This window comes from Belonocnema kinseyi, chromosome 1, assembly GCF_010883055.1.
Source record: "Belonocnema kinseyi isolate 2016_QV_RU_SX_M_011 chromosome 1, B_treatae_v1, whole genome shotgun sequence".
NCBI classification, from domain to species: domain Eukaryota; kingdom Metazoa; phylum Arthropoda; class Insecta; order Hymenoptera; family Cynipidae; genus Belonocnema; species Belonocnema kinseyi.
In genome coordinates this window covers 97801074-97827645 of record NC_046657.1, presented here as the reverse complement: position 1 = coordinate 97827645, position 26572 = coordinate 97801074, and the positions used below count along the sequence as shown (strand labels likewise).

General features: G+C 28.9%; 1 protein-coding gene across 4 annotated transcripts in view; it reads right to left on the bottom strand.

Moving 5' to 3' along the window:
* Positions 1-6079: 6079 nt before the first annotated feature.
* The window catches only part of LOC117176105 (serine/arginine repetitive matrix protein 1), a 50558-nt gene continuing 30065 nt past the window's right edge, over positions 6080-26572 (bottom strand). For 3 of the 4 annotated variants that reach the window (XM_033366144.1, XM_033366154.1, XM_033366164.1), the window contains 7 exons: positions 25982-26497; positions 21370-21652; positions 21162-21250; positions 20704-20960; positions 16566-16727; positions 10605-11086; positions 6080-6839 (listed from right to left, as the gene is read on the bottom strand). In XM_033366144.1, coding sequence (XP_033222035.1) covers positions 6627-6839; positions 10605-11086; positions 16566-16727; positions 20704-20960; positions 21162-21250; positions 21370-21652; positions 25982-26497 — 2002 coding nt within the window. In that variant the 3' untranslated portion in view covers positions 6080-6626. The remainder of the gene's footprint in view (positions 6840-10604; positions 11087-16565; positions 16728-20703; positions 20961-21161; positions 21251-21369; positions 21653-25981; positions 26498-26572) is intronic. The other variant, XM_033366171.1, reaches the window with a different exon arrangement.

The following is a 26572-nucleotide window of genomic DNA, read 5'->3' as shown; positions in this document are numbered from 1 at the left end:
AATATTTGTTATCATTCTCTTGAAATAAATGTGTTTTTTTCTTGAAATAAATGTGTTTTTTTCTTGAAAAAATACCGGTTTCATATGTATACACCTGGTATAACCTTAAAAATTACAAAGTTTCAGCTAAATCCATCGAAAGCCATTTTCACATACATTTAGTGCGGGGTCCTTTAAAAGTTGGCTGTTATTGTACTTGTAAAATCTAAGTTGCGCAGTTTAGAGATCGCACTTTTCAACGGCAAAATCAGTTTTTATGATAAAAAAAAACAATTAAACTAATATGTACCGCGTTCGTGCGTACAATATAAATGACCATTGATTATAATTTGACACGAATATTCGAGAAATTGTTGATTTTTGTTAAAGTGTCACTTATTACTGCGCGACAGTTTTCACACACTAACAGCCATGATGGAATTTAGCCGGAAGTGACGTTAGAGCGAACTTTACTATTATTGCACTTTATAAGATTGTACTTTGTATCAAATATCCGGAAAATACCTAATATTGTTAAATTATTTCTTATTTTATTGATACGATTGAATATAAATATAATTGGCAGTAGATATATTTAAATTTCCAGTAATATACTAAATTATAGAATTGGGATATCTTGGGAACATCCTTGGCATATAAATTTTGGACATTAATGATATTCTGAGATATCCTTGGGGTATTCCAGGGATATCGAGATTTTCGCCCTGTAGGATATCAATTGCGATATCCCTAGGATCTCCTGGGATATGCCTAAGATATCCTGGTAGAAAAATGGGATATCCCGCCGATACCGTATGCTGTATGAATAATCTTCTTCTTTGAAAATTCATCTTTTTGGTTTAAAATTCAAGTATTCCCGTGAAATATTCATCATTTTAGTTGGAAATTCATATTTTTGGTTGAAATTAAAACTACTTGGTTACAAGATGAACTGTTTGATTAAAAAATAATCTTTTTAGATCAAATTCATCTATTCCAGTTGATGATTCGTCAGTTTAATTGAAAATACATCACTTTGGTTAGAACTTGCTTTTTTTATGAAAAGTTAAATTTTTTAATTGAACATTTAACTATTTGCTAAGACTCTATGTATTTTGTGCAAAAATGCATTTTTTTAAATGAACAACCATTGAATGGTCTTAACAATTGAATGGTGACATCGGGTAAGGAGCGCTCATTCATTACGTAATGATTATTTTTGAAGATATATGTTAGATGGTACTACTGCTTAGCACTAAAAAAAATATGGTTAAAAAATAGAATTTTCTTTTATTAACGGTAAGAAAGAAAGGTGTACAAAAAATTGTAAGATAAAAGTTTATATTTCTAGATAATTTCGCAAAAAAATACCTCTTGTACTTTTATGATATCTGCATTGTTAACGATAAAAAAATCATATTAACCAAAATTACTCGACCTAAAATATGTATTGATTCGCGTAAAACTGATAGGATTGCTTTTTTTTATTAGCAGAAAAATGTTTTAAATACCGGGAAAGAATCAAAAAGATGGGGGTTTCCTGAAAACCTTCTTTTATGCTTTCAAAATTCGGCGAAAAAAATCAAGAAAATTTTCTGTAGATCCCCTCCTTTTTTGCCGAAATTTATTCACAGATTCTGCTAATATAAGAACGGCATCTTGTCAGTTTTATGAGGACTTCCTTATTTTTAAGGCCGGGAAATTTTTGTTTGAATATAATTTTTGATTTTTTCTCGTAAACGATGTAAGATCTCGAAATTATATTCAAGCCTTGAAATTTGAAAAATTGTTTAATTTTTATTTAGGACAATCAAAGCTCAACACTAGTTCAAATTCAAGTCTTAAAAATTGAAGGAAGCATTCAATGTTTAAGAATTCTGAAAATAATAATTAACAAAGGCCGCAAATGGGTCCTTTCATAATTTTTTGACGTTTTCAATTGAACAGTTATTCATAAAAATATAAATAACATTATCAAAGTTTTATTTTGAAATTGTAATTGTGAGCCTTGCATTTTAAATTTTCGAATAACGAACGCAATTCTCAGCAATTTAAATTCAAACTTATTAAATTTTAAATACGCTGAGATTAAAATTGATTTATGTTCATTTGAACCAAGCAATACATTTTCAATTAAAAATGTTTGTATACTAAACATTTTAAGTTGATGCTCAATTTTTACGGCTTCGTCTTTTTTGAAAGTAAGCAATTTTAAATGTGTTTTTATCGCTGTCTTGATTTTCGGATTTTTTGTGCTTTGTCTTCATTTTTCATTCTCACAAACGAAAATTCCATATTATTCTTGTGCAGCCCTAAATTTGTTCCAATTTCCGAGAGTGCAGTATCATTGTGACTGTTCAATTAAATTTCAAAAACTTCACATGTGTGTAATTATTAACATATTGTAAATACTGTACTCTATTATTTGAATTAATATTGTTATCCTCGAAAAACACATTTTTATCAGTTTTATATTTAGGGAATGAACATACATTTTTTAATATTTTGTTTAAAATTCAACAATTTTGTTTTTGAAAAAGTCCAACTTTTTGGATAAAAATGCACCTGTTTTGTTAAAAAATTCTTATTCTTGGGCTGAAAATTAAACTTTATGGTCGAATATTAACTGTTTTGTTGAAAATTCACATTTCCATTTTGAAAATTTAACTGTATTATAGAAAATTCAAGTCGTAAAATTTCGACCTTTTTTGCTAAAAATGCAACTGTTTGGTTTAAAACTATTTTTCTTAATCGAGGATTTGAAACCATTTAATTTACAACTCGTATTTTTTGGTTTAATTCAACTTTTTTTGTTTTAAAATGAAAATCTTTTTGGTTGAAATATCATTATATTGTTTGTTGAAAATTGATCCTTTTTAGTTGAAAATTAAGCATTTTGTTGAAAATTCTTCTTTTTTTTATAGAAAATTAATCTTTTTTGTCGAAAATTCAACTGCTTGCTTCGAAATTAATTTTTCAATTTGAGTATTCATCATTATAGTTGAAAATTAATTTCTTTAATTTAAATTTTAGGAATTTTGTTGAAAGTTCTTGTTTTATAGTAGATCATTCATCTTCTTGGTGAAAAATTCATCTTTTCCTTTGGTTAAAAATCAACTTTTTGAAGTGCAAATATAAATATTCCATTTTTTGTTGAAAATGTATCTTTTTCAGTTATAAATTCATGTATTTTGTTGAAAAGTCTTTTTTTATAGAAAATTATTCTTCTTGGTTAAAAATTCTTTTTTTTTTAATTTTTTTAATAAAGATTCCTCATTTTAGTTGAAAACTTATTTGTTTGGTTAAAAATATAAATATTTTGTTGAGAATTCATCTTCTTTGGTTGAAACTTGAACCAGCAAGAAAGATTTTTAATTGTGAAGGAAAATAAAAACTTGTTCAGGAAAAAGTCAAGCAATTTCGAAATTGGTTTTTTATAGCGACCATGTTTTTAAATAATCTATTAAAACGTTTAATTTGAAGTTCTGCACGTGTTCTGTACAAACAAGAGACATTTTTCGTAGAATTTTTTTAGAAATGCAAACTTTTATCTTAACTTTTTTTCGTTTCTATTATCATTTCAAAGAAAAAGTAGAAAATTCGTTTGGAACAAAAAAGAATTATCCTGGCTACAAAAGTTATTTAGTAAGCATCAAACTTACAAGGTATCTTCATTATCAAAGAACAAGCTCAACAAAAAAAAAATTGAAAAAAATTAAACGTGGATTTTTTGAGACAATCGAACGCTATTAGAATCAAAAAGAAAATAATTCATAACACGTTTTAATATCTTAAAATTTCTTCAACCATCGGTGCACAACATTCTTAAACTTTAACAAAAAATTTATATATATAAATGTTTTTTCTTCCAAAATGGCGGACAAAATGCAAAAATGTTCCAAAAACTGGTTTTTTTCATCATCTTTGTTTTTCTCAAAAACTTGAATGTTTAAAAAAAAGTTCCATGGAATAAAAATGTCTAGAAATTAAATATACAGCCTATAAATTTTGGGAAAAAATTTATCAAACTTCATGAGAAAAGAATTCGCATGAAGTTTGATCAATTATTTCCTAAAATCTATAGGTTCTGGTACAAATTTTCCAAGAACAAAAATACCTTAGAAATAGTGAAAGAATATTCTTGTAAAAATTTTCTGTTGAAATTAAAAAATTTTGTGCACCGATGGTTGAAGACATTTTAAGATATTAACGCGTTTTATGTCTGAAAAAATTATAAAAATCAAACATTTTTCACTATTTTTGTATGCAAAAACCGCCATATTTAATTTTGAAGTCAAAATATTCGAATTTTGAAGACGAATTCGAATTTAGCTCACCCAAAAACATAAGGAACAATACTTTTGATTTATTTATTGTTTTGCCATGCCCATAAATTTTGCGGTCAAACTCATGTTATAAAATTGATCTTTTAAAACCTTTTTAAAGAGTGTCTTAAAATAATTTTCAAAATGAAAAATAATTTTTAAATTTCCTGGGAACCTTAAAATAATGTTTTTATTTTTTGTTTAAGCCTTTTAGAATTCTTAAAAAGCTTCAACATTTTTTGTTTGAAATCTGAAAGAATCTATATTTTGTTTTAAATTAGGCTTTGGCTATTTTGTTGGTATTTTGTTTGTATTTTGTCGGTTTCACACTTTTTTAAAACTATTTGAAATAATTTCAAGTTTAAAAATGATTTTGAACCTTTAAAAAACTTCTAAATATCTCTTAAAATTACTCAATTTTTCTACAAATTAAACATTTTTAAATAAAATTAAAATTGTAATGTTCAAAGTTTAAAAGCTCTTTGAAAATTTAACGATTCCAGATTTTCTATGCCAAACAATTCAGTTTCAAATTGTTTACTTTTCAATATTTAGTTTAAATTTACTCGTCTTAAATAAAATCAAATATTACTAAATTTTTAATAATTATTCCTTATCTTAATTGAAAAATTTCAATTTGAATGGGATAAAAATTAAATATTTTAGTCTGAAACAATATTATTAATTTAATAAAAGCCTTTACTTAAGAATATATGATTATAAAGTAATTTTTAAGTTGAAAATCGTTTATAAAGTTTAAATCAGACGCTTACACTTTCTTAATGACTAAGAGTGTCTTAATAACTAAAACCGTTTTAATTTTTAACGTTAAAATCTGGAAATTCTTAAATTTGCAACAGATTTAGAATCTTTTTGTCAAATCTACTATTCTGCACTTTTTAACATTTGAAGTTCAGATCTATTTTAAAAAAGTATTTATTTATATATACGCTTATAAATAAAAATGGAAAATTTCTTATGTAAAAGATTATTGGATTAGGCATTGTCAACTGAATGATAGCATAATTAAAAAATACAAAAATTTAACCAATTATTTAAAAAAAAACGGTTAAAATCGAACTTGGAAAGATTTTTCTTCTCAAAATTTATAAAATTCCAGGTCTAAAAATAAATTCACTGTCATTTCCGGGTTTCCCAGACCAGCGGCCACCTTGTTTAACCCTCAAAGTACATACATGATAAAAATCACGGAATAGTGCATCGTGGGTGTTAAACACCCCAGCGTATTTCATCATGTATTGTTTAACCCCTATTGAATATTTGGCCTCAATAAAATTATCCGATATAGTTTAAGGTATCTTTTATAAGATAGAGTTGATTTTATAGACATTTATTTATTTTAAGTTTGTTAAAAAAATATTGAAAAAAGCGAAAAAATGGGTTTTTACTTTAAAATTCATAACTCACGCAATTTTAATTATTTTAACCTGAAAATTTATCCCTATACTTGTGAAATAATGTAATTTCATTTTAAAAAATATTGCAACATGGGTGCTTTCAAAAAAGATATTTATTTGCACCCCACGATTTTTTTACCTCCACTTTCAGCAGCTGCTGTTAGCCAACTGATGATTGATGCAGTATGATAAACGATCATTTTTCCGAATTAAGTATGGTTTATAAGAGTTTGAAAATTTCTTGGGGTGTCAGACACCCACAATGCACTTGAAGGGTTAATGCTTCATATTCATAAATTCAATAATAAATGAAATCGAAGAAAATTGACATTCAAAAACACAAAAGGAAAGAAAAAATTGCATTAATCACATTTATATTCTCATAATGAAGTTAACGGAAATTCTCTATACGTTACAACGCGTAGAAACGTATTACAGTAAATATGAGATATTACAATACTCTCGACGATCCTTAAAACTAATCTTTCCTCGAACTTCAAATGCCGTTCAAGCAAAATTCGTCCAACTCAAATCGACTTTTTCACTTTCAAAGGTATTCAATTTGTACACCTGGTCAATTCTACCTCCAATCGTTCAATCAGCTGTAATACAAAATTAAGACCTTTCCTCGACAATTAAGAGACAAACGATTCTTGTAGAAATGGATTATTAATCATGTTTTTTCAAGTCACACACACTTATCGGAACTAGTTTAAAACTTACATATACCGAAATTCGATACTGATAAGACATATTTTCAAAATTGGAATTCCGAGGGTTTTTTTTGTTGTTTTTTTTTTTTTTGGAATCTTTCAGGAAAGGGAAAAAAATTGATCGAGGAAATCACGTTTACTGCGGGCGGATTCAACATTCAAGTTGGGTATGAATCCTCATTTTTTCGGTTTCAGTCACTTCGTTCGGTGCTGTGGCCCTTTTTCATAGATTTGAGAGCTTTTTCGCGGAGCTTTTTTTCCACCTCTTCGGTGTTTCCTTCACTTGCGTCTGATTCTTCTGAGTAGGCAACTTTCTTCTTTTTATGCTTTCGGTGTTTCTTGCTTTTTTTATGCTTCTTGTGTTTCTTGTCCTTTTTCTTTTTCTTTTCTTCCACTTCGCTTTCCTGAAAAAGGAATTGGAGCTGTTTATTAGTTTTAATGTTGCAGTCCAATTTTTATCATTTGGAATTTATTTTTCTTTCGGCCAAAGGATGAAACAATTATATTAGATTAAACGCAATTTCCGGGTTTAAAAAAGTGGGGTTTAAAATTTTATTCGGGAATTTGACATGTCTGTTAAGGTAAACTTTTTTTCGTATTTTGTTACATCCAAAATTATTTGTTGATAGAATTAAAGTTTTTTATCATGGAAAATATAAATGTGAATAATTACAAAAAAAAGTTAAGGTTTTTATTATTGCACCCATTACATTTCAAATGGTTTAATTTGACTTCTTTTAAGCTTGTTCAAATTTGAATTTTAGACCATGAAATTTTAAAGATTTAAGTTTTAAATGAGCGATTAATAAAATTGTTCCATTTGGAAACTTTGAAATTAATTTTTTTTTAGATTTTAAACGCTCTAATGTACAGTCAATGATTTTTTTCATGCTGCATTTTTCAATTTTCTAATTTTGAAAGCTTTGAATTTACTTCTATGTCAATCTTTCAATTTTTCAAATTCTACAATATTCACCCCACAAATTAAATTTTAAGCCTTATTTATAAGTTTAAACATAAAAGTAATTATATACAAGAATGAAAATTTTGTTGCACAATCATTATTTTAGATATTGCATAATTTTTGACGATTTAAGTTTACTACACACTAATTTTCGCTGCTGGAATATTTCTCATTTCCCAACTCTTTAACTCAAAATTAATTAATTTCATATGATTCTTACACACTTCATATCAAAAAGTACGTAACTTTAAAGGCTTAAAAGTTCACATTTAACTGCTCAGTTTGGAATATTTAAAATTTAAATTATTATACCCAAAATGTTCTTATTTCAGGCCTCACAGTCCCTACGTGCTAAAATATAGAGACCAAAGGGTACTTTTTTCGCGCTCAAATGGTAACAAATTCAGAATAAATTCGTAAGATTTTAAAACAATTGAATTTAAATTCAAAAGAAGTGAAGTGAATTAGGAAAAAAATTTTAATCATAAAAATTTCATTGATTCTCGTAAAATTGGAATAAATCAAATGAACTGAAAACAATTTAAAAATATGAAAAAAACTTCATTGAATTCAGTAACTTTGAAGTGAACGTAGAAAAATGCAAGGGAATTCAAAAGAATTGGATGAAATGCTTAGGAATTCGAGAGAAGGTCAGCCTTCAGGAACAATTAAAGAAAAACTTTTAAAAAGTAAAAAAAAAATCTGCCCACTTTGCGGGCACATTCTCATCGCGCGCGGCTCGCTGCGCTCGCAAGTTTGAGCGCGCGACAGTTGAATCTCGCGCTTCGCGCTTGAACATAATTACACCTCGCGCCCGGATGCTTATCCTTTGCATTTGGAATGCTTGAAAAAAACTTTACCAAAAAGATCTCTTTTAGATGGCAGTATTCATATGCGTCTTCATATTCTGAATTGTCTACTTAATTAAGTATAGTCAAAGATTAAGTTTCTCAAAGCTCTATAGGCTTTGAGGTACACATTTTCATCGTGACACTCGCGCTGCACGCTCGATTTCCGATGGACATTTGTAAACAGGTTTTGTTGGATTTTTTTCTCGTAACTTTCGTCGTTTTTCCACACATTTTTTTTTATATTACTTTTTTCAACGTTATTTTTCACGAATAAAACAAAAAGTACGCGTCCTATCAAGAAGTGATTCTTAACGAAATTGCAGATCTTTTTTGGGATAACCATTTTTGTTAATTCATCTTTTTTTGAATCCTTCATGTTTGTCCACAAAATGGAATTTTTTATTTTCCATTATTTTTTGTGCAATCAAAATTTGAATTTTCGATTTTTGAAGAAAATCCAAAAATTGTTTATGATAATCTTGTAGAGATTTCAAAAAGAAATGTTTTTCTTCTCTTAACTTTTTTTCATATCGTGCGTTTTTCGGCATCAAATTTTGATTTTCGGGTGATTAAAAAAATTTTGAAAACGCTATAACTCTGAGAATTTTCTTTTTATCGGAAAAAGTCATAAGGATAAATTGCTTGTTCTTTTAAATACTATAAATATCCGTACATAGAATTTTCAAATTCAGAAAAAAGTGGTCTCAAAAATTTTCAAAATGCGCTCACTTTTTGAATTTTTATCAAAAATGGCTGGTTAACGAACTCGTCCTTTCTTTTAGGCCCTAGAAAAAGTGTGCCAAAGATGGATTTGATTCGTTCATTTTTTCGAGTCTTATCGTGTTTACGGACGGACGGACTGACAGACAGACGCCATCATGAAAACCTGATTTTCGGATTCAGGGGGTCTCGAAACGTGGAGATCCGTTGAAAAAGTGTGATGTCAAATTTCCGAAATTCTAATACTTTCTCAATCATAAATGATGAGAATGTAAAAATCCATTGAATTAAGTATAATTTAGAAGAATTCAAGTGAATACAAAAATTCAAGAGAGTTTAAAAGAATTCAGGGTGAATTCCAAAAAATAAATTAAAAATATCTTCGAATCTTTGAAGCTCTACTAATTTCTTACAAAAAAAGTTTCTAATGACCACAAAACAATTTAAATGAATTGGGAATATTTAAAAAATAAAAAAAATTCATTTATTTCAGTAAAATTTGAGTGAGCTTAGAGAATTTAAGGGAAACGAGAAGAATTCGATGAAATTCATAAAAAGATATCAAACTGAATTTCAAAAAAAATCAAGTGAATTCAAAAAAATAAAAAAATATGAAAAGAGTAAAATTGAGTACATTTAAAAGAATTCAGCATAAATTATGAAAAATTCAGGGCAAATTCCAGATGAAATGCAAAAAATATTTTAAAATCTCTTCAAATCTTTGAATCAGTTGAGCTACAAAATACCTCACTTCTCGTGAATAAATTCTTTACAATCCCCTAAATTTTGATAAAATCCAGTCAAATTCTATGATATTTTCTGAAATCCTGGAGAATGTATTAAATTACATTGAGAGCTTTAAAATCCCTCAAAATCGCTGAAATCCTCGGAAATGTTATACATCCTGTGAAATTAGTTTAAAACCTTATAGGTCCTGTAAAATCGTTTAATCTTCCGAAATTCTAGAAAATACGTTATCCTAAAATATTTCAAACGCTTTGATATCACTTCAAATTAATGAAAATTATTAATAATACCTTGGAATTTTTTTAAATTCCCTCAAATATTTCAAAATTAAGACCTCTTGAAATGACTTATAAGTTTTTTAAATACCCCAAAACCTTAAAAATCCCTTCAAATTATTGAAATCTATTGGAAATTTCCCGGATTCCTTAAAAAATACCCTGAAATATTTCAAAAAGCATTCAAGTAAATTCAAAAATATTAATCTTTTCATTTTAAAAAGTGACCTGAGAAAAAAAATACTAATATTGACTAGGTATCAGCCCCGACTATTTTTTACAGTTACTTCTTACAAAAACCCCCGACTTTTTCTATTTTTTCTTCATAATGCCTAACTCTACACTAGAAGCTTTGATCTTATTATAAATTGGTTTAAAGTTCCACTATAGGCCATTATGGTACCCTATTTGTAAATAAAGTACCATCTCCTTTTTAAACATTTTCTTCAAATTTGAAATGATTAAGTTTGACGCATATTTTAAATAAATTATGGAAAGTTATAACTTAAAATATTTTGTGTTAAAATGATTGAATATAAATATTTAAATAATAATAAATACAAATGATTAAACTACTTTAATTAATTTCAAATAAAAAATATTGCTACTTACGTCAGATTCACTAGTACTAGTTTTCGGTTTTTTCTTCCGCTTCTTCTTCACTTTTTCTTCTTCGCTACTGTCGTCTCCTTTCCTCTTCTTCTTGATTTCTTTTCCGACGATTGGATCCTCATCATCCGAACTCGAGTCCCTCTTTGCTTTCTTTGATTTCGATCGAATCTCATCATCGCTCGTTGAATCCTTCCTAGATTTCCTGCTTTTTAATTTTTCATCATCCGTTGAACTATCTCTCCTCTTGCGAGACTTTTTAGGCTCATCTTCAGAGCTCGAATCCCTCTTCGATTTCTTCGATTTGAGCTTATCTTTCTCACTACTTGTCTTCTTTCTCTGCTCCCCTTCTGGCGAGGAAGAATCTTTCCTGGATCTTTTGTACTTCTTTGGATCTTCTTCCTCCTTTTTCGAACGTTTTTTCGTCTCGACTTCTGGCTCGCGACGCTTTGTATCTTTTCTTTCTTTGCTACGATCATTCGATTCTAAAAAAAAAAGAAAGAAATTTGGGTTACAAAAAAGTGAGGGGTTCACCGAAGATTTCACAAACATACAGAGGATTTCAAAATATTCAGGGTGTCTACCCTACCTGGAAAATCAGGAAAACTTTGAATTGTGGGGGGAATTTTTTCGATAGTGTGCTTCATTTCTTTTTTTTACATTATGAGATTGAATAAAAATTATTGTTTATTAGCAAAAGCATCTTTATGTTACTGTACACCGTGTGCCTGAACGAACTTTAAATGGGGATGAAAAGAGAGGTCTTATATTATTTTTGGGTCTCGTTCTAGAATGATTCAGAAACAATTTGCAAAAAAAATTTTAATCATTCTTAGAGCTGTTTTTTATTTTTGCTTTTTTTAATATCAATTTTTCAAGGAAATTTGAAAAATTGATTTATTTTCAAAATAAGTTATGTATGAAGTACAAAAATGATATTTAATATTCTTTTTAATATAAATCTTGCATAATACGTGTACTTTTACACAGTTTTTAACGTACTATTATATTCTTGTGCACATACAGCCTTTATTAAATTATTGAAAAAATTATCATTACTTTCTTTAACCTTGTATTTTTTGCACTTTAAACATAACATATTTCGAAAGTAAATAAAATAATAAGTAAGTTGTATTTAAAGTACAAAAATCAGATTAATTATTCTTTTAAATATAAATCTTGTAAAATAAGTGTATTTTTACATAAATTTAAATACGTTGGTACATTATTAATTATGTAAAAATACACTCAATATGACAATATTTCAAAAGTCAGCTGGGGTCAATTTGACCCCATGTGAGTAATGTGTCATTTTTCAGAGGTATAAGCGATGAGGGCTATAATAATTATTTTAATTTTTCTGGAAATTGTTTTTGAAGCATTCTAGAACGAAACCCAAAAACAATATAAGATCTCTCTTGCCATCCCTATTTAAAGTTCGTTCAGGCTCACCGTTTGTATTTAAATATTTAGTTAAAAATTCATTTTTTTTGTTTGAAATTTATTTTTAACTGAAAATTTAACTATTTAATTTTAGGTTGTAAAATTTATCATTTTTAGTTGAAAATTTGAGTATCTGCTTGAAAATTCATGTATTTTATTGAAAATTCGTTTTTTTTTTTGTAGAAAATTAATCTTATTGGTTGAAGGCTTAGCTTTTTAGTTAAAAATTTAAGATTTTGTCCGGAATTCTTTCTCCCTCTTGACTGAAAAATCACTGTTTGTTGAAAATTCAACTATTTTTTATGTAAAAATCAAAATCTTGATTGAAATTAAAATTAAGTTACTTAGTTGAAAATTCATCCCGTTGGTTGAAAAATTGGCTATTTTGTTTAAAATTCATTATACATATGTTTGGCTAAAAGTTACTTTTTTTATTGATAGTTTAACTATTCCAGTTTTAACTTGAACTATTTTATTCAAATGTTTATCTTTTAATTTTTATTTTAACTGTAAATGTAATTATTCCATTTGAATATTCCCACCCTCCTTTTAATGAAAAATGTAACTCTCTGATTAAACATTAATTTTGTTAAACAGCAGTTTAGCAATTTAATTTTTAGTTGAAAATTCGCCTTTTTTGGTAGAAAAAATTATTTTTCAAAATTTGAAAATGAATCTTTTTGTTTAGAACTCCAAGTATTCCGGATAAATATTCGAAAATTTACGTATTTTTTTGAAAATTTGTGTTTTTGGTAGAAAATTAATCTTCTTGTTTCGAAATTAATTTTTTTTTTGCTTAAAAATGAAACTCTTCTTCAAAATGCATATTTCTTGTTGAAAATTCATCTATTCTAATTGAAGATTCATAATTTTAGTTGAAAATTCATCACTTTAGGTGAAACTTCTGTTACAATGACAAATTTATTTTGTAAGCTGGAAATTTAATTATTCCAATTTTAGTTCAAAAGTAATATTTTTTCATTCAAACTTCAACTGTATGGTTGAAAATTGGCCTTTTTAAATTGAAATATAAAATATTTGTGTTAAATATTCACAACTGTAGTTGAAAATTCGATTTTTTGGTTGAAAGTAAAACTCCTTTGTTTAAAATTCATCTACTCCAGTTGAAGATTCTTCATTTTAGTCCAGAATTTATCTGTGGTTGAATTTTGTTATGGAAAATTAATTTTTTTAACTGAAAACTTAAGCCATTTTTGGTTAAAAACTGATCTTTTCTAGTCGAACATTCAACTACTTGTTTGAAAAATGCTCCTTTCAAATGAAAATTAACGTATTTTGTTAAAAAATCATTCTTTTTTGTAGAAAAATAATCTTTTTAGACGAAAATTCAACTATTTGGTTAAAAAGCCATCTTTCTTGTTGAAAACCAGGGTGGCCGTTTTAATCGAAGAAAAAAATTCCCGGTCATTTCACGGTTTTTACCCGGTTCGCAAACGTTTTTCATGGTCAATGAAATTTAAAAAATCGAAATACATTCTAATCATTTTTCCATTCATTGTAATAAACAATAAACAACAAATTAAATTTACACGTACGAAATGAATGGTACTAACACTTTTCAATTGAAATTTTTAAAATGAAATGCAGATAAACTGCAAAATTTAGAAGTTTGATAAATTATAGAGTTCAAAGGTTCAGATTAAATTCCAAAAATATAAATACACGTTAACATTTGCAATATTCTAAATTAAAGAATCAAGCAATGAACTTTAAAAAATTTCAAAATTATATTCTTTAAGTAATTCCAAGCTGGGCAAATTAAAAAATTAAAAATAATTTTTTTTAACTTTACAATTTTTTAAGTTAGGAGTTAAATTATTTTCATTTAAAATAGTTTACGCATCCTTCAAAAACTTAAAAATTTTATTTCAAAATATTAAGAAATCTAGAAGTGGTTTTATATTTTTCCAAATTCAAAATTATTGTTGAAATTTGTTCGAAAGGTTTAAATATATTTGTAAATGAATTTTTCCTAGAACTTTTAGAAAATCCTGCAAATTAAAAAAAATCCTTAAAATTAAAATTTATAAACAACAATAGGAACACTTATTACTTGTAGAAAAACAGACTTAAAGAGATTTCCAAAATGATCAACAGAACCTGGAAGATTTTAAGGATATATTTTTTTAATTTGTAGAATTTTTCAAAAGTTGTAGGAAAAATTCGGTTAATTTTAAAATGTATTTAGAAGTTCTAAACAAAAATGTTAACACACTTCTTTTCAATTACTTGAAAACATTTCAAGTTTTTAATTAATTTTGAATCTATTCAAAGCTACGAAATATATCTTGAAATTACTTAAATTTTGTTTACAAATAATAAGTGTTCAATTGATATTTATACGTCAAAATTTAACAATTTCACTTACAAATTAAGCACTTTTTAAACAGAACAATTCAAATTGTGACGTTAAAAGTTGAAAAGCTCTTCGAAATTCTACAGATTCAAAGCTTTCTATGTAAAACAATTCAGTTTTAAAGTATTTACTTTTACATTTATTTGTATTCAATTTCCTCGTCTTGAATGAATAGTGCAATTTTTAAAGGCTAAGAAAACTAATAAAAATAATTTATTTATTTATTTATTCAATGTAATATAAAAAAATAATGTAAAGGAAAACCTAAAACTTTGAATTAAAAAGTATTTTATGGATGAATAATTAAAATTGTTATTTAAAAATAAAATTATCGGAATAAATGATATTATATTAATGTCAATTCGTATTAAGATTTTCGAATTCAAATAGTTGCAATCTGTCAAATTCTCAAATTTTGAACGGATTTAGAATCGTTTTCTCAATTCAATTATTGTTCAGTTTTTTTTATACTTTAATTCTTTATAAGACTGTTGAAATGAAACTTGTGCACATTTTTGCTTTTAAAATATGTAAAATTTCCGGTCAAGAAATAAATTCATTGTCATTTCCCGGTTTAGCGGTCACCCTGAAAACGCAATATTTTTATTTGAAGTTAGGAATTTGAAACTTTATAAATTGAATTTAATACTACCCACATCAATTTTACCTAAATATGCAATAAATTTGAATTATAAGAAGATAAAATAAAAATTTGTGTCATTCAAATTCATGATCTGTAGTGAAAAATTCAAGAAATAATTATGTTTTTAGTATTATTTAATAACTTAATTAATCAATGGTGCTAATATATTTAAGTCTATATATAATATAAACTTTGAAATCATTCTAAATTAAACATATTATTAATGAGAGAATGCGTTTTATTCTGGTCATACGGTTCAATATAAATAACGATCGATTCAAATGTCAATGAATCTTTATTCGTCAATTTTAATTGATATAACCGACGTACGTTTCAACCTAGTTGCAGGTCTTCTACAAGGAAAGAATTAACAAATTTTATTTAAAAAAATTGTATTGTGTATAAATTTACCTGTCAATTTTGATATTAAAATCCAAAAACAAGACATTTCAATTCTGCTTTAGTCCTTACAAAGGAGCATATTATTGGAGTGAGCCAAATTAGCTAATTGTTATAAGTTCAAATTTTTTTTTCGTATACATAATTTGAAGTGTCCTTTTTTATATAAGAAAAACATACCAAAAATTAAAAATTTGAAGCCTCAAAATTAAAATAGGCTACAAATTATATAATCAATTTTACATGAGTAATTAAGAAAGGCCGATTTTAAAATGGAGAATTTAATGAAAAGTGCGCCAAAGTAAAATGAATTTAAAAATTTTATTTAATAATTTATATATAAATCATTTTTTATAAAATAGTCTGATAAATTTTATTTACATTTAATATTTCAGTTTTCAAATTGATAGAATTTGTAATAAATTTATTTATGGAAATAGACTCTAATATTTTTCTTTTTTGAGTATTGTTTTCACGAGTTAAAATTTTTATATCATTAATCTCAAAATAGTGATCAAATTACCATGCATATTGTGACAAATCAGTATTTTGATTGCCTAATTCACAATCCCGTTTGTGTTCATAAATACGAGTTTTTAATCTCCTACCTGTCTCACCAATATAAATCTTATTGCAACCTTTACAATTCATCATATATACTAAACCAGATAAGTTTCCTATGTTATCTTTGTCTTTATTTTTAAACAAAGAAAACTTATTAAGTGTGTGGTTGTTTGTAAAATACACATCAATGTTATATTTTTTTAAACCACTTCTAAGACGCTCAGAAAGACCTTCAATATAAGGAAATGAAACATATTAATTGAATCCCTAGAAACTGAAAAAATTTCTTTGTAATAAAATCGAAAAAAGGTATACATATTCCGAGTTAATTATTTAAAAAATTGCAAAATATTTAAATGGCTCTTTACTGTGAAAAATTATATCTTGATTAAACAAAAAGTTTCAAAGCCTCAAAAATTTAAATCATGTAAGTTGGAAAGGTTGCTTTCAAACCTTGAAAATTGAAAATGAAATAAAAATTTAAAACCTTGAGAAGTACAAATGGAACACTAAAATATAAAATAGAATTTATAATTACCGTTTCGACTAGAGTCTCGGGATTTCTTCGATTTATCAGCTGCTTTTTTCTCCTCTTCAGTATCTGAGCTCGACACCGGTTTGCTCTTGTCCGATTTTTCATCCTCAGTCGATGTTTTCCTAGGTTTTCTAGATCGCTCTACCTTCTTCAACTTTTTCCTATCTGTAAAATATATTAATTTTGATCTAGTCAATCGATTCTGACTAACACAGGCCGACAAAATTTGACAAAAGTCAAAAGCCAGAAAGCAGACCAAACATTTCCGAAGGATTTTGATGCGCTGAATCCGAATCCGAACTCAAAATTGCTCCTGTACGTCAGGTTTTCAAGATATCCTAACCTAAAAGTGCAAAAAACGCGTTTTTTAGCTGTTTTTGAGGTTATGTAACTGTACAAGAAAAATGTCTACCACAAAGGTAATAAGGAATTTGAAAGTACTATTCTTCCCCTTTCAAACCTACTTGGATTTATTAGGATATCTTTATTTTTCACCAAAATATTGTAATTTGAAATTTTTTATTTTAGCGTTTTAACCCATTAACGCTGAGGTGTTCAGATTTATACAACGCATTCTCTATTGCTGACGGTACGATATTTTTTCTTCAAAATATTATTTCAGAGATTTTCGAGGGTGCCCTTTCTATTGCCGGTGTCAGTTTTTTGTTATAACCCCTAGAAGATCCAATATGGCGGCCACAATTTAGGGCTTTGAAAAAGAACAAAGGATCCCGCACAAAATACCAACAAAAAAGCGTACAGTCGTTTGGAACCAAACTTTGCACATTGATAAAACAATAAAAAATATGGAACCCGTGTCTTCTCATTTGTACGGAAGCCGTTTCCTAGGGGTAGAAACCACCCCTAACCAGTCACAAGCATTCTAACCCACCTGACTCTGCGAACAATAAGTTTAGTCGTATGTTCTTCTTGGAATAATGAAGTTTCATGCCACAAGTGGGTTAACCCACCTACCTGCTAATCCACCTAAACCCAGAAATCACCCCTACCAAATCATAAGCAAGCTAACCCACCTAACCCTGGGAGCAGCGAATTTAGCCGTTAACATTTCGTGAAATAATTGAATTCCACACTACAAGTGGGCTAACCTTGAAATCAAATTTTTCAATTTAGCGTATTAACCAATTAACGCCGAGATGGTATGCCATTGTCCCTTTAAAATGTTATCCGAGGGGTTTTCTGGGTTCCTTTTCGATTGGCTCAGTTTTTTGTTATAACTCCTAGAAGAGCGAATATGGAAAACAGTTATGGCTTTAAAAAAAAAAAAATTTACTATTATGATTCATTTAATATTGTAAATTTACTTAGGATTTTCCAGCTTACTAAAGTAAGACTCAATATTTTCCAGCCACTTAAGGCTGGACTTGGGATTGTCCAGCTAATCAAGAAAGTACTTAATATTTTCCAGCCAAATAAGGCAAGATTTTAGATTGCCCAGCCATTATTGCAAGCATTTAGATTTTCCAGCCAATAAAGGCAAGGCTTTTTAGCGTCCAGCCCGTCAAGACAAGACTTTGAATCGTCCAGCCAGACAAGGCAAGACTTACGAATGCCCAGTCAGTTAAGGCAAGACTTGGGATTGTCCAGCTAAGCAAAGAAGTACTTAATATTTTCCACAGCCAATTAAGGCAAGACTTTAGATTGCCCATCCAATCAAGGAAAGACTTTAGATTGTATGTACAATGAAGGTGAAACTAATTGCTTGTTTTCTTATGGAAACGTTCGCGCTTCATGTCAAACGATCGTTGAAGAGACTTTCGTTAATGACTGGTAGGGTCATTATAATTTCTTTGCAAAGATCAGCAATAGTCGGTTATCATTCTTACATTGCATCGACCTTGATAATGTTGCTCTTTTTGATGAAAGTCTTGATGAAAGCGTTCGCCCATTTCTTCACTGAATGCTCCAAAATTTTCTGGGAAATAATCCAAATAAGATTTGAGAAAATGTAATTTCATACTCATAAAACAACCTAATCTTTTTAAATTCTTTAACATACTAGATACAATGGTTCTAAACTTTGGATCTCGATTGTTCCCTAAAAATTTCTATACAACATCTTTGAAACACAACCATGCATCCTTTTCAATAGATGTCATGGTTTTGATAAAGTCATCATCTTTGATAAGTTTTCTTATATCAGGCCCAAGAAATATACCTTCCTTAACTTTGGCATTACTTAAATGCGGAAATGTAGATCTGATATAATTGAAACATTCTCCTTCGGTGTTTAGGGCTTTCACAAATTGCTTCATTAATCCTAGTTTTATATGGAGTGGTTGCAATAATACTTTCTTTCTGTCAACAAGACTTTCATAAACAACATTTTACTGACAACTGTCCACTCTAATCTGTCTGGCCATTTCTCCGCTATCCAGTGTTCATCCCTTGCACGACTGTCCCAAAGGCAAAGAAAACAAGGGTATTTAATGTTTCCTGATTGTAAACCTATTATAAGATTTATCATTTTTACGTCACCATAAATAAGCCAATTATGGGCATTGTATTTTATTTTTATCAGGAGTAATGGGAAAGTATCATAAGATTCTTTCAGTGTAGTTGAGTGACCTACTGGAATTGCAGCGTACTTATTTCCATTATGTAATAGTACTGCTTTCAGACTTTCTGTAGACGAATCTATGAAAAGACGCCAATCCTCTGGCGTATATTAGTTTATTTTATATAAATGAATGAGTCCTTCGTTATCATTACAATACACAATCCCACAGTCCATTGAAAAGTACTTGATAACCTTTTCTTCTCTATTTTTGCAAACAGTTACTCTAGTGCCAGGTAACAATAGTTTCCGCTCTTTGAGTCTTGAAGCGCAAAGCTCAGCTTTATCTTTTGGAAGATCAAGGTTACTTATAAAATCGTCTAATCCGTCTTGGTCAAAAAATTTAGGACTTTCATCATCTGATTCTTCCCAAGAAGAATCTTTAGTTGCATTAGGATCGTCAGTATCCATTGATTCGTGAGTTGATCGGTCACTTTTGTTTTCATAGTGATTTTTAATACCAATCTTGGCTGGTGTAACACTTTTTACATCAGGACAAACGATCTTCTCCAAATACTTTTTAGAAAAACCTCCTGTTTTTCATAAGAAAAAGTAACAATCAGTATCATGATCGTTGGGCTCACGCCAAACAGGTGGTTGAATAACAGTCTGCGTCTTGGTACTTTCATCCTCCCAATTTGACAAATCTAATCTGCAAATATGACAAATTGAGATTGGTACCCACGGGTTATCCAAATTTTTCATTCAAGTCCCATAACAGTTGAAGTATGACGTTTTTATCGAATCATTAATTGATCAACGGTATTTCTCCGTTTCATACTTTCCACAAACGTGACAAAACGTATTAACTTTCTTAGCGCAAGGAGTTCTTGAACTCATTTTTTTTTCTTATAATGAACAGTAACGTTAAAATTCTAAAACTCACTATATACAAAAATCACGATCGACACGAAATGTAACTGCTAGACAGATTTCAAATACAAAACGAATTTCATCACCTACGTACAACACGTCATAAAAGCGCCGCCAGCTAGGGATCGAAGACTGTCTGCGCCGTAAAACGGTGCGCAAATACAACGAATGTGAACATTAAAATGCACACAGAGTGCGCAGTAGTATTCCGCGTAGTCTGTCTTCTTTTGTTTTATCAACGTGCAAAGTTTGGTTCCAAAAGACTGTACGCTTTTTTGTTGGTATTTTGTGCGGGATCCTTTGTTCTTTTTTAAAGCCCTAAATTGTGACCGCCATATTGGATCTTCTAGGGGTTATAACAAAAAACTGACACCGGAAATAGAAAGGGCACATTAGGTTTGAAAGGGGAAGATTAGTACTTTCAAATTCCATATTAGCTCTGCAGTAGACATTTTTCTTGTACAGTTACATAACCTCAAAAACAGCTAAAAAACGCGTTTTTTTGCACTTTTAGGTTAGGATATCTTGAAAACCTGACATACAGGAGCAATTTTGAGCTCGGATTCGGATTCAGCTCATCAAATCCTTCGAAAATGTTAGGTCTGGTCTCTGGCTTTAAAATTTGTCGGCCTGTGTAATTTTAAATATTTTTAATTCTAGGACAATTGTAAATAAAATAATTCAACTGACCGTCATCGCTGTCATCAGAATCTGAAGACTCGTCACGTTCATCCCTCTTCGTTTTCTTCACAATTTCAGCCAGTTTTTTTGGTAAAATAGGTTCCAGAGGTTTCGGCAATTTCTTTTCTTCCACCGGAAGCTTAATTGATTTGATAGACCTATCGACTTTTTCTGATCTGTCGAGCCTCTCTTCCTTCTTCAACGGGAATACTTCAGCGACCGCAACGACAGTTTCTACAGTTTTCGGCGATTCTACTTTGTCTTCCCTAAGAACATTGACAAATAATTATTTCTATTCATAGATCTCGAGTGATTCAATTTTTTCTCAAATAATAACAGCAAATGATTTAGTAGATTAGGTTCAATTTTTTCTCCACTTAACAATTTACCAATATGGTCAACAGTCTTGTAAAATATAAAATAATAATCGAAGCTTCAATTTGTATTATCATAAAAGTTTTTATTACTTTAAAACGGGTTGCTTGAGTTTATTGGCTGCGATGATGTCCTCCGTCTTCTTGAAAGGCGAAGGTGTTCTGGACAAGCTCTTGGAGAACTGAAAGATAAGTCAGAAAAATTTACAATAAATTATTTAGTATCTCAAATATTTATTTTCAAGAAAATTCACAAAAAAGGAATATAAACCGCATTAATAAAATGGAATAAAAAAATTACCCTGTGTCTGGAAATAGGAAGACTAGCAGTCGGGATTTTTTTGGGTGAAACGTTCAATTCCGGTTTTTTCTGAGAGATGGGTTCCCATTTTTTCACTTCCTTCTCCACTCGTTTCGGAATTTCTTTCTCGACTATTTTCTCTTTTTCCTTCTCCTTTACTTTCTCTGGCTCCTTTTCCTTTTCTTTTTCCTTCTCCTTTTCCTTCTCCTTTTCCTTCTTTTTCGTCTCTTCTAACCGATCTCGGTCTCGTTTCTCCTGAGAAAGTTTTGGATCCACCGATCTTCTGCAAAAAAGAAAAATACTTCTGAGTCAATTCTTAAAATTATATTTTCTTAACGGTAAGATATATTGTAAGAAATAGAAAATTGGAAACAGTTTGGGAAGTTTGATAGAAATTGTTAATTTTTTTCGAGTTTTAACAAATTTAGCATATTTAAATAGGGCGTTATCGGAATTAAATTTTTTTAAATTAAAAGGCTTTTGAGTGTACAGCAGAGTTCAAAATTGAACTATACATATACAAGATTTCAGAAAATTTCACAATTATTTTAATGATTCCAGAAAGATTTCACAATGATGTCAATCGGCACAAATTTTTCAGAAGAGAAAAAAACCTTATAAAAAATCAAATTCACAAATAATTGTGAAATATTTAATATTTTACAAAGATTTAAATATTTTCACAAAGACTTGCAAACCAGATTTCGAGAGTGATCGAATCCTTCGAAAGCTTTTAAATTTTGAAGCTTGTAAACCTTAAGTACGTATAAAATTAAACATCACCAATTTTAAAAACCTTGACAAATGTATTAATTTTGTGGAAATTAGTGACAATTGCCTTGTAAAATTCATTCCAATCAATTAAAACTGATCAATTCTAGATGAAAATTGATCATTTTAATTGAAAATTCAACTGTTTAGTTGAGAATTCATGTATTTTGTTCAAAAATCGTTGTTTTTTTTTTTTGTAGAAAAATAATATTTGTAAACGAAAATTAAACTATTTGGTTAAAAAGCCATCTTTCTTATTGAAAACGCCATATTTTTATTTGAAGTTAGGAATTTGAAACTTTACAAATTGAATTTAACCCTTAAAGTGCATGAGGGTGTCAGCCACCCCAAGCAATTTGCCAACTCTTATAAACCATACTTAAGGGTAAATGGTAGTCTGTGACGCAATCAAAATTTGACCTTGTAATGTTAATTTTGTGCGCCTTTTTTTTCTTAAACTAAGTTAGGATGTCGAAATTTTGGGAGAAGGAAGAAAATATATGAGACGACATCGGTTGGGTCCCTTGGAGTAATTATTTTTTAAGGAAAAGCAGTACTTTTAAGTTTTCCGTGACTGCCTTGTTGCAGACGAAGCAACGGAAAAGTTTGAAGTTGGAAAAAGCCCCTAACGTCGCCACCTTCCTTTTGTGAAAAAGTCGCAACTTGTTAGATAGATCAACTCTGATCGACCGCTGTGAATACTCAGTCGGTAACACGGCTTCGTTGAAAAATTATTCACATAAAAAATTAATTATTAAAATATATTTAACAGGAATACTTGAAAATTTTGACCAAGAAGACAATTTTTTTAACAAGGCGATTAACTTTCAAAGAAAAACCTTATGTTCTACAAAAAAAATATTTTTTTAAATAGTTGAATTTTAAACGAAACAGTTGAATATTAATTAAAAGAGGCAATTTTTCAGCCAAATTGTCAAAAATTGAAACCAAGTTAACAACAAAAACAATAGTTAAATTTTCAGTTGGAGAAATTATTTCGCAACCAAACTGATGAATTTCCAACTAAAATGATGAATCTTAAACTAGAATAATCAAATTATGAATAAAAAAATAGTTTTAAACTAAAACAATGAATCTTCAAATGAAATGTTTAAACCTTCAACGAATTCGACGAATTTTGAAATAAAAAAGATAATTTTTGAACCAAAAATTGAATAATTACATTTTCAGTCAAAAAAAAAAAAAAAAAAAAGAATTTTTAACCAAACAATTGAATTTTTTTACTAAGATTATAGAGTATTCAACTGAAATAGTATTTTAATTTTTAATAATGAAAAAATTTATTTTCTACAAAAAAAGAAACAAATTTTCAATAAAATAGCTCATTTTTTAAGCAAAGAAATGAATTTCTAATATAAATGATGAATCTTCAATAAAAAAATTAACTTTAATTAAAAGAATTTATTTTTCAACCAAGCAAATTTATTTATAGCATAAAAGATGAATTTTTATTTAAAAGGGTGAATATTTAACTGGAATACTTTAATTACCAACCGGACAGAAGAATTTTTAAACATTGAGATTAACTTTCAAAGAAAAAAATCATTTTCTACCAAAACAAGTAGGTTTTACATTTAAAAAAGTCGATTTTCTAACAGAAAAGTCGGCATATGCATCCAACTTGTTAAATTTTGAAATTGAAATGTAAATTTCCCACCCAAAGTGGAACGGTTAAATTTGTAGTAAAAAAAAATGAAATTAAGTTGGATAAAAATTAATCTTTTATGTTATAAATAAATTTGCTTGGTTGAAAAATAAACTCTTCATAAAAATTAATGTTTTTATGGAAGATTGATCATTTATATTAAAAATTCATTTCTTTGCTTAAAAAAGAGCTATTTTATTGAAAATTTGTTCCTTTTTTTGTAGAAAATAATTTTTTCAACTTAAAATGGTAATACTATTCCAACTGAATATTCCATAATTATAGTAAAAAAATTCAATTGTTTGGTTAAACATTCTTTCTTTTTTGACTGAAAATGTAATAATTCTATTTTTGGTTTAAAAATTAGCTTTTTTTATTTAAAAATTCGTCGAATTCGTTGAATGTTTAACTATTTAATTTGAAGATTCATTGTTTTAGTTTAAAACTACTTTTTTTATTTCAAATTTAATGATTCTAGTTGAGGATTTATCATTTTAGTTGAAAATTCATCAGTTTGGTTACAAATTAATTTCTCTAACTGAAAATTTAACTATTTCTTTTGTTGTTGACAAATATTTTTTAGTTCAAAATTGAAGTATTTGGCTGAAAAATTGCCTATTTCAATTGAAAATTCAACTGTTTCGTTTAATATTCACGCATTTAAAAAAAAATCTATCTTTTGTAGAACATGATGTTTTTCTTTGGAAGTTCAAATTTTTCTTCTTGATTACAAATTTCAAGTATTCCAGTTAAATATTTTTAAATAATTAATTCTTTAATGAAGCCGTGTTATCGACTGAGTATTCACAGCTGTCCATCTGAGTTGTACTATCTAACACGTTGCGTTTTTTTCACAAAAGGAAGGTGGCGGCGCTAGGGGCTTTTTCCAACTTCAAATTTTTCCGTCGCTTCGTCTGCTACATACCGCTTTTCCTTTAAAAATAATTACTCCAAGGGACCCAACCGATGTCGGCTCATGTATTTTCTTCCTTCTCTCAAAATTTCGACATACTAACTTATTTAGTTTAAGAAAAAAAAGGCGCACAAAATTAACATTATAAGGTCAAATTTTGATTGCGTCACAGACTACCATTTACCCTTAATTCGAAAAAATTGAGTAAGTGTCGCCATCTAGTTTTAGTTGGAGACACTAACTGTGAGTAAAGTTGTTTAGCATACTGCGTCAAGCGTCAGTCTACTAGCAGCAGCTGCTGAAAGTGGAGGTGAAAAAATCGTGGGGTCTTTAACACCCAGTGTACACTCAGTGAGTGAAAACGTAATTCTGGAGCAAATTTTTGTTTTGAAATTTTATTGATTTTTATTTACTTTCTAACTTAATTATATCATATGAAGTGAAATAATAATTTTTTTCGATTATTTCATATCTTTTTCTTTTTAGATGGCTTGTAACATACGGCAGCTCGTTATGCAAGAGCAGACTGTGGATGTGTTGAATAAAATATAATTGTTAAAATACAGTTATACTATATACCTCTTTTTTCCATTTCTTGTATTTTTCTAGTATTACATGTGAAAGTTCCTAACATTTTTATAATAATAAATCGATTTAAAAGCATAAAATCTGTTTCATCATTTTATCATAAAGTTGACTTTCGACTGTGGAAATAAATATCTTTTCTGAAAGCACCCATATTGCAATTTTTTACGAAAGTACCCTATTTCAAAAGTATAGTGATAAATTTTCATGTTGAAATAATTAAAATTGCGTGAGTTATGAATTTTAAAGTAAAAAAAAACAAAATTTTTTTCACCTTTTTTCAATAACTTTTTTAAACAAATTTTAAATAAATAAATGGCTATAAAATCAACTCTGCCTTATAAAGGATATCTTAAAATATATCGGATAATTTTATTGTGACAAAATATTCCATATAGGTTATACAATACATGATTAAATGCATTGGGGTGTTTAACACCCACGATGCACTTAACCGTGATTTTTACCATGTATGCACTTTGAGGGTTAATAATACCCACATCATTTTTACCTAAACATGCAATGAATTTGAATTATAAGAAGAAGAAACTGCCTAACGAATTCCTAAATTAAAAGCATCTTCTTCAATGAAAGTCTTCTGCGCAAGACTCCATCCTTCTTCGTCTTCTTCCAGGTAACAAAAAAAAAAAAAAAAAATAAGCAAAAGCAAAACTTACCGTAACGGGTGTTCTTCGTCACTAGAGGAACTACTCTCGCTACTTTGCGAGCTACTAGACTTAGACCTTCCATTTCTCAAATCCTTACGCGCTGGAGCATCCGCTGGTTTCTTCGCCTTTTCGTCAACCGACGTCTTCCTTTCCCTAGCTTTGTCCTTGAGATCCTTGATGACAATTTCCTTGAGTTTCTCGGGAGATTTCTCAGACCGCTTCAAATCCTTGGAACGATCTAGTGAAGATTTACGGTCCTTGGACTTCGAGCGGCGATCCTTGTCTCTACGATCTCTAGAACGGTCGTGTCTACTAGATCTGTCGCGAGAAGAAGATCTATCATACCTATGAGATCTATCCCGAGTGTCGGAGGAGCGTCTTCCGCTGTCTCTGAGATCTGGCGAACGACGACGGTCTCGTCGTTCGGAGGAGCGGCGTCTTCGATCTGGTGAACGTCTTCGGCGACGGTCTCCTGGGCTTGGGGATCGGCGGCGGTAACGTGCTGGACTTCTCCGGGGCGGACTTCTGCAATTGTTAAGATCGATTCTTTAGTATAAATCGGTACTTAAATTACGTAACGGATTGTAGGTCGTCTCTAAG